Raw genomic sequence first — 9,383 nt, 5'->3', positions numbered from 1 at the left:
AAGCACTGGCCAATAAGAGGGGCGCGGATATATTGCTGCTACAGGAACCTTACACTGGCAATACCGGCAGAATCAATGCTCCGGGGGTCACTGTTTATCAATCAGTGACTTCCAAGGAGCGGGTCTGCAAAGCGGCAATAATTATCTGCAACTCCACGATAAATGGCATAATGCTGAGCAAATTCAGTGACTCAAATACCACACTTGTAAGAATTACCACAGAAACTGGACCTCTTGTTATTGGATCTATGTACGTGGAGCCAAACGCCGACATTGCCCCAACATTGGGAAAACTCACACTGCTTGGAGATGTTCCAATCCTCATAGGGAGTGACCTTAACGCAAAAAATGTGTGGTGGGGGAGCGCGAAGACCGATAGAAGGGGCGAAGAAGTCGCAGATTTTCTTTCAGAACTCAATCTGAACATTCTCAATGAAGGAAATCGACCCACCTTTGAAACCTATCGTGACAACCGTCACATCACAAGCGTTATAGACATGACATTCTGCTCTTCAAGTTTTCTGGACACTGTTCACAAGTGGAGAGTAGAAACAAATGATAACCAACTCAGCGACCATAATCCTATTTCTTTCGAAATTTCCACAAAGATTTGGAATCCCACAGATCCGAAAACTGCCCTTTATAATACAAAAAAAGCGAACTGGGAAAAATTTTCGAAAGATATTAAAAACAAACTGACGGATATACACGCTTCTGAAAACTATTTTTCTGAAGTGAGCAACTCGCTTGTGTTGGAAAAGAAAATAAACACATTGATGGACATCTTGGGAGAATCGTGCAAATCAAGTATACCAATCAGGAAACCTTTCAAAAGACAGCCCTGTCCTTGGTGGAACGATGAACTCGATAAGCTCAAGAAAGACGCAATCAAATGTAAGCACAGACTTCAGAATTCAGGAAGACTCCGAAGAGAGACCAAAACGCTTCCGGAATATCTTGAAGCGAAACAAACTTATAAAGATGCAATTGCGAAAACCAAAATCGAGTCTTGGAAAAATTACTGCGCATCACAGACGAAAGAAACCGCTTGGTCAGCAATTCACAGAGTTCTGGTAAACCGACGAAAGACCACTCCACCAGCGACGCTCAAAGATGGCGACGAGTATTTAGCTTCGGCTGAAGAATCCGCTCAGCGCCTATTGGATAAGTTTTTCCCGGACGACACCATACAAAATGAAACCAACGAACAGATTAACATCAGACGTATGGCGGAAATTCTACCCTACACCCCAAACGACCCGATATTCACTGAAGAAGAGATCGAGGATATAGTTTCAAACATAAGTCCACATAAGGCACCCGGAGAAGATCACTTCACCGCCGACATTTGCCTTCATTTCTTCAACGTGGATAGGTCATTAGTATTGGGTATGTATAACGCATGTCTCAGAGTGAGCCACTTTCCAGATCAATGGAAAATAGCGAGGGTTGTTGTCATTCCCAAGCCGGGAAAAGACGACCTTCAAGACATCAAGTCCTACAGACCGATCGGCCTCATTTCAGTATTTGGAAAAGTACTGGAAAAGCTGATGATAAATCGGATAAACTGGCATTTTCATCGAAAAGGTAAGTTGAGTCAAAAGCAATATGGTTTTACGCCCCAGAAATCAACAGAAGACGCTCTGAACGCTTCAGTCAACGAAATCAGGACTGCGCTGCAAGACAAGAAGATGATCATAGCAATCTCGCTCGACATCAGAGGAGCCTTTGACAATGCTTGGTGGCCATTTCTAATGTGCCAGCTGAGAAGCAAGAAGTGCCCTCGGAACTTGTTTACGCTAGTGAAGAGCTATCATCAACAAAGGAAAATCATACTGTCACATTTTGATGCCACGCTCCAGAAGGTTACGACCAAAGGATGCGTTCAGGGATCATCTTGCGGACCGAGCTTTTGGAATTACATCTTAGATGATGTACTTCAGGAGGACTTGGGCCCTGGAGCTGAACTGAGAGCATTTGCGGATGACCTGCTATTGATTGCTACAGCCAACAATAAGACAGAGCTTGAAAATATGACTGACAAGGCGTTGAAATTCATCACATCATGGGGCTCTAAAGCCAAACTACACTTTGCAGAAGACAAAACCAACGCGATGTATATTACCAGAAAAAAGGACCGACAGCCAAACATTTACATGAACGGAGTTCAACTTAAATACGTGGATCACTTTAAGGTTCTCGGTCTCACCATAGATCGCCACCTTAACTGGTCTAAACACGTCGACAACATTTGTAAAAAGGCCGCAAGCATCACGAACAAATTGATCAGAGCCGCCAAACCCACATGGGGTGCGTCGCCGGGGGTTATGCAGCAAATATATTTAGGTGCTGTCGAGCCTCTGATAACGTACGCTTCCAGCGTGTGGGCGGACGCGGTAAAGAAAAAAGTCAACCGTAAGAAACTGAACTCCATTCAAAGACAAATTGCCATTAGATCTTGCAAAGGATACAGAACGATCTCTCTAGTTTCTGCTCAGGTCTTGAGCGGCTTCATGCCACTTGACCTGAGGATCAAGCAGCTTGCAGAAGCATATGAGGTAAAGAAGACTCTCACCCTGCAGGACTTGCCGCAAGACAGAGTCTACCAGGGAACCGGAGACTTTTTCTCACTCCCTCATCCCTCGGAACGCAACCGCATTGACCATGAATACTATGATCAGACTCTGCCTGAGGCAACGCAGAATGAGCTGAGAATCTTCACTGATGGCAGTCTCTTGAACGGCAAAGTGGGTGCAGCATTTGTACCTTACGATGGCGTGAGAGAGTTGCCGTCGAGAAAGATCAAACTCGACGACGTCTGCTCAGTGTTTCAGGCGGAACTCCTGGCGATCCGAGAAGCTTTGAGCTACGTTCTGAAGAAATCACCGAACAGATGGAAACAAATAACGATCTTGACAGACTGCAAATCAGGCGTCCATGCAATAACGGACCGAAATTCGGTCAATCCTATTGTCATGGACATTAAAACTGATATCCAGGAACTACAATGCAGAAAACAGAACGTGCACATCGGCTGGATAAGGGGTCACTGCGGAATCCTAGGAAATGAAAAAGCGGACGAAAAGGCTCGAGAGGCTACTCTTAAAAAGACGGCCCCAGATTTTGCCAAATTTCCGCTCAGTTTTGCCAAGAGGAAAATAAAAAGCAGGACCCTTCAACTCTGGAATGATCGATATTTGAAAGAAACGACAGGAAATATTACTAAAATGTTTTTCCCAACAATTTTCCATGCCTTTGATTTCAGGAGAATGCAGGAAGTTGGCTTTGAACTCACACAATTCCTCACGGGTCACGGTGGGTTCATGAGCTACCTGCATCGATTTAAGCTCTCCGAGATCGACAGCTGCCCGTGTGATGATATGACCCCTCAAGATGTCCCTCATCTTTTTATGCATTGCCCCATTTTCAGCTTCCAAAGACAGCAGCTGGAGGCGCGATGCAGGAGTCTAGATGAGGACCTATGCGACATCGGATCCGTGATAGTTCACAAGGAACTATCACGAAAGGTAGTATCATACATGATTAAAATAGTGCAGGATATTGGCAAAATAAACGAAGCCAGGACACAAAATGCCAAACACTCTTCAAGTGAAACGGAAGGCCTGGTGATTTCTGTCAGCAGTCCGTCTTCTCCTGAAGAGTTTTCTGTGGTTTCCTCTTCACAAGAGCAAATGCGGAGAAGTTCCTGTTAAGACCCACAGTAGAATATCCCTCCTGATCCCAACACTATATAGTTAAAAAACAAAGGCTTATAAATAAAGAAATCTCCAATTGAAGATCTACAAACCTTGTACATAATAAGCAAGGTCAATAATAAATGCAACTCCCATATAAAAAAAAAAAAAAAACCTAACCTTACCTAACCTAACCTAACCTAACCTAACCTAACCTAACCTAACCTAACCTAACCTTTTTTTTTTTTTTTTGCGGCGGGGGGAAATCTTCTTAAGACACCACCAGCAGTCAGCGGCGACTGACTGGTAGTAGTGTGGGATTCTTACCCACTAAAACCCCCCTCCTCTTCCCAGCTGCCCTCCCGGAATCCGTTTTTATGCATTGCTTCAGGAGGGCAGCTATGACCTTGCATTATATTATGCCGCTACTCTTTCTCCCCTCGCCGGGATCTTTCCTCATTTTCCTTGCTCTGCATCACTGACGATGCAAACTCCACCCACGCCGACCATGATGCAGCGTTTTCCAGCATGGAAGGAACCATTTTTGTCAGCGTCATTGCTTCCTCGCCGACTTTGATTTTAAGACTGTTTCTGGCTTCCTCCCATGCAGGGCATGCAAACAGGGTGTGTTCGGCGTCATCATTAATGCTTCCGCAGTGGTGGCACTCGCAGGTCACTTCTTTCCCTATTTTGTGAAGATAACTTCCAAAGCAACCGTGCCCTGTGAGTAGCTGCGTAAGGTGGTAGCACAGCTCGCCGTGTTTCTGCTGACACCAAGCCATGAGCTCACCAATGAGCCGATGCGTCCACCGGCCTTTTGCGGAAGCGTCCCACCTTTCTTGCCATTTTTGCATCGTCAGTTCCCTGGCATCGAATCTTTTCTGCCCATTGTACACTGCCTGCCTTTCGGCAGCTAGCAGGTCAATGGGCGGGATGGCAGTCAGCACCAGTATGGCATCTCCCGAGACCGTGCGGTATGCTGAGGCGACTCTCAGTGCGCTTCGTCTTTGCACCCTTGCCAGGGTGAGTTTTGTCCGTTCTTTTTTGGTGGCGTCGGCCCATATTGGTGCGCCGTACAGTAGGACAGAGTGGACTACCTCGGAGTAGAGCTTCCGTCTTTTATGTTTTGGTCCACCGGTGTTGGGCATCAGCCTGGCAAGGTCTTCTGCTATGGCGGTTGCTTTTGAGGCCGCCTTTTCAACGTGCTCGGTGAACCGCAACTTGTCGTCGATCTGCACTCCGAGGTACCGCAGTGACCTGGAAAACGGCACCACAAAGTTGTCGACTTCAAGTTTGGGTGGCAACAGTTTCCTTCGCCTGGTGAAGAAAACGGCTTCCGTTTTGTGGACTGCAAGCTGCAACCCGTTGCTGTCCAGCCATCCCTTAACCCGCCTGATGGCTTCTTCTCCGGCAAGACGTAGGGATTCTGTCCTCTTGGCTGTTACGAGGATTGCCACATCATCAGCGAAGGCCACCAGGCGCGCTTCTTCGGGCATGTTCACCTTCAGCAGGCCATCGTACATTGCATTCCACAGGGCTGGCCCAAGAACTGAGCCCTGTGGAACACCCGCCGATACACTTCGCTAGCACTTCTTGCCACTGCATTCGTATTCAAGAACTCTCTCGGAGAAGTAGCTCTCAATTATTCTTATGAGGTTTGCTGGGACGTCAATTTCAACTAGGGACCTGAGTGTTTTTTCCCAGTTCGCCGTGTTAAAGGCGTTTTTGACGTCGAGCGTGACCAGCAGAGCGTGCTTGCTGGCCTTCACGCTTCCCTGCCAGGCAAGACGAATCGTTGAGACGACTTGCGCTATCGCATCGATGGTGGAACGCCCAGGCCGGAATCCATACTGGCTGTTCGATAGCCCTTTCTCGTCATTTTCCAGTGAATTCTGGAGGCGCTGCAGGATCAATCTTTCGAGAAGCTTTCCGGCTCCATCCAGCATACAAAGTGGCCTATACGAAGAAGGGCCGCTAGGCGTCGCTTTGCTTTTCGGTATAAGAACAAGTTTTTGCCTCTTCCAGGGTAAAGCAAAGGTTCCCTCGAGCAAGCACGTGTTAAAAACTGCCAGCAACAGTGCAGGATCGGTCTGTGCGATCCTTTTAATGACCGCATTTGGGACACAGTCTGGTCCTGGCGCTTTTGCGGTCTTGATGCGCTCCGCTGCTGCTAGCAGTTCTGCCTCGGAGAATGGTGAGACGGTTTCGTCCATCGTCGTCTGCAAGTGAACTTGCTCTCTTGCAGGGTGGTGTGGGAACAGGCCATTTATAACTGACTCCAGATTAGCTGGAATCTCCAGGTAGGGATCCGCAACTGCCGTCCGGAGCTTCTTCCTCACAATTTTGTATGGCATTCCCCAGGGATCTTCGTTGACCGAAGTGCAGAGCTCAGCCCAGCATCTTGCCTTGCTTTCTTTGATGGCGTTCCGAAGCGCTTTCCTTGTGTCCTGATAAATTTGTTGGTAGTCGTTGTTTCTGGGCTTTCGCTGTGCTCGGCGTCTAGAGTAAAGGCACTCGCGATGGAGGTCAGCAATAGTGTCGGTCCACCAGTAGACTGGCCTTCGCTGGTTTTTTTGGCTTCGTCTTACCATTGAGGCATCGCAGCATTGTTTCAAGAGTCTGTTTAGGGAGCGAACAGCATCCTCAGTTCCAGCACCACCATCAATTGTGTCCATCACTGCTTTCCTTCCCTCAGCAACGGCCTCATCAAGAGCTGTCAAGTTGAGCTTTCGGACTCCCCAGCCAGAGTTGGCGGGATACGGCTGGGGTCTGGTGGCGTGTGCCCCCGCTTCGAAGCTGATGTAGCGGTGGTCACTGTGGAGTATGTCTCGAGGACCTGCCAGTTTCTGATTCCTCCCACGACTTCTTCGTCTGCGAACGTGACATCGATGACTGAGCCACTGCCGCCCCGAACAAAGGTGAGGCTGCTTCCTACATTTGCTACATGTAGATGCAGATGAGACGCCAACTCAGAGAGCAAGACTCCTCTTCTATCTGTTTTAGAAGAACCCCATTCTGGAGCTTTCGCGTTGAAATCACCAGCGAGAATCACAGGTAGGGATGATGTTTTCACATCGTCTTCGAGACGATTGAGATCGCTCGTGAACTCTACAATAGAAGAGTTGGGAGAGAAGTAGCAGCTGTATATTCTGAGGGCCTGAAGTTCCACCCACGTCCAGATGCCTCCACTGTCAGTACCGAAGGCAGTTACGCGCAGTTGGGCAGACGGTGCGTAAATAGCAGACCTCGAGCCTGCGCCTCCTGAGTACCACCGGTTAAGAGCATTGCGGTACTGCTCGGAGATAATCACGAGATCCGCTCGTCGCTCTTCTGCTACTTGGGCCATCAGATCCTGGGCAGCCTGGCATCCATTCAGGTTAATCTGGAGGAAGCGGATCATTTTTGTTTCGTCTTCATCTTCAGAGCAGTTACAAATGCCACACATTTTCGGCTCCCGGTTTGGTGCTCATGGCTCTTTTTGAGGCTAGCGCAAGTCCTGCAATGCGCACTATTTTGGCAGGAGGCAGCTTTGTGGCCTTCCTGCCCGCAACGGTTGCACTCTTTGCTTCTGTCTTCTGGACTTTTGCAATCATTTGCAATGTGCCCGAGTCCATGGCACCTATAGCACCTTGGTAAATGGGCTCGAGGTCTGACTCTGCAGTTAACCCATCCTATGCGGATTTTTCCTGCCTTGAGGATCCCTGCGGATGCATCCCTCGGTAGCTTCACAATCGCCAGCTGGGTTCCACTGAAGGCAGGCTTCAGTGATATGATTTGGAACGCATGCGCAAGCCTTGGAGATACGGTCTCCAGCGCAGCCATGACTTCCTTTGGATCTGTTGCGCCATCAATATCGCGGATTTCTACAACGATGCTAGGGGTCAGCTTTCGCACTTTAGCACCGTCTCCCAGCACCTTAATGATGGAGCTGACCAGCTCCTCCGTCTGCTGCGTCCCGCGTTTCATTTGAAGGAGCAGGTCTCCAGCTTTTGTCTTCCGGATGGCAGAGACTTCGACGTTTGGAAGCACGACTTCGCTTCGGATGCGACGCAAAGTCTCCGCATACGAAGCCTTCCCCTCGTTCTTAATCTCTATAGCCTCATTTCGGGGTCCCGGGTGGGGTCGAGGATTTGCGTGACTGGGTAGCTTCGGAGCGTTTAGGGCAGCGCTCTTGTTGCTCCTGTCTTTAGGTGTCTCGTTCGGCACCTCAATCTTCTTCTTCTTTTTCTTCTTGGCAACAATTTCGTGCCACTCTTCCTTCTTTGAGCTCTTTGGAGCCGTTCCGGTTTGGGTGCATTTATTATGCCTCCTCTCAGTTGCCTCCGCTTTGTCGCCGGTTTTTTTGAACTCAACCAATAGGCGGACCGTATCGGTGAGTCCCTGAATCCCTTCCTTAATGGGGATGTGGACATTCGTCTTCGTCTTTATTAGCTTCATCAGAGCCTCTACTTGCTCTTCAAGCATGCTCACGGTCTCCCACAAATCATTTTTTCCTTTTTTAATTGTTGTGATGTTCTCCATAGTGTGTCCCACGAGTAGCTAGGGAAAGGAAGTCCATCCGACCAGAGCCCCGCGTGGCCGGACAAGCCATAATACTCAGGGGGGTGGCAGGTTCCCCTGAGGGATCGTTTACGACCCGTTATTTGACGTCTACAGGCCACTCATCCATCAGCACGATTCCTCCCACTTTATCTTGGATTAAAGACGTTGTCTGTTCTTAGTTTGCTACCATGGCAGCGTAAGCCCTCCTACCACGACAAGGTGACAGACACAGGAGAGAACCTAACCTAACCTAACCTAACCTAACCTAACCTAACCTAACCTAACCTAACCTAACCTAGTTGCTTGTTGTTTTTACAAATTCGTTACATTTTACAATTACGTTGTTTTTACAAATTCTTTTTGCTGTTAAGTGAAAATACAAGTGTAATATATATGTGTGAGTGTTATCTCTAAAATATCCTGAGGGATTCCTATGATATTAAGTTTTGTGTGTTAACCACGTGTTCGGCATTGTGAAAAGTGAGGTTATGTGTACATTTTAAAGTGTCCAATATTCTTGTGACAATTTGTTTAATCTGTTTTTTACTATTACCTATCGACTTATTTACATACCGATTTTTTTTTATAAATACCTACTTTTAGTCTTAGTTTAACATTGACAGTGAACGGACGTGCTCCCGGCGATTGTGTGCAGAAAAACTCCGGAAAACTCGTTTCAAAGTTCGAACACCTACAATGTCGGAAAAGCTCGGAAAAATCCAGTGAAATCCGGAAAACTCCTGGAAAATCCTTTGGCCTTCAAGATTAAGTTTTCTTTCAAAAACTTGTCCGTGCGTTGAAGTCTCTTGCCGGATTCTCAATCTCCTCCTCTCGGACTGGTCCCAGCTGATTGAGTAGGCGGAAAATTCCGGAAAAATTCTTTCCAAAGTCCGAGCACCTACAATGTCGGAAAAGCTCGGAAAAATCCAGTGAAATCCGGAAAACTCTTGGAAAACTTCCTTCGGGTTGCTTTCGGATTAATCCCGCGCGTTGAGATCTCCTTCGAGCTTGACGCTTGACCGAGCGTTGATATCTCAGGCTACGACTGCGTAGACCGTAGAGCATTATTCAACTTCGGCAGGATATCGATCCTGTTTCTCGGGTCGGATTGATTCGCATTGAGTCTCGAAGCTTGTCATTGAGTGC

The 9,383-nt window shown here is 47.8% G+C and overlaps 1 protein-coding gene across 1 annotated transcript; it reads right to left on the bottom strand.

Annotated features, from left to right (window-relative positions):
• Positions 1–4,705: 4,705 nt before the first annotated feature.
• On the bottom strand, positions 4,706–8,216 carry LOC147063723 (uncharacterized). The gene has a single exon (XM_085959442.1). It carries the CDS (start codon positions 8,214–8,216, stop codon positions 7,092–7,094), a length of 1,125 nt encoding a protein of 374 aa, XP_085815568.1. The 3' UTR covers positions 4,706–7,091.
• Positions 8,217–9,383: the final 1,167 nt, after the last annotated feature.

This window comes from Rhyacophila brunnea, unplaced genomic scaffold, assembly GCF_057557595.1.
Source record: "Rhyacophila brunnea isolate RB1 unplaced genomic scaffold, BYU_Rbru_1.0 scaffold_9, whole genome shotgun sequence".
In the NCBI taxonomy this organism is placed as follows: Eukaryota; Metazoa; Arthropoda; class Insecta; order Trichoptera; family Rhyacophilidae; genus Rhyacophila; species Rhyacophila brunnea.
The sequence above is the reverse complement of the archived record's forward strand: the minus strand, read 5'-3'. Positions and strand labels throughout refer to the sequence as shown.

Coding starts and splice junctions, on each gene's coding strand:
- LOC147063723 (XM_085959442.1), bottom strand. CDS start 8,216: ATGGAGAACATCACAACAATTAAAAAAGGAAAAAATGATTTGTGGGAG.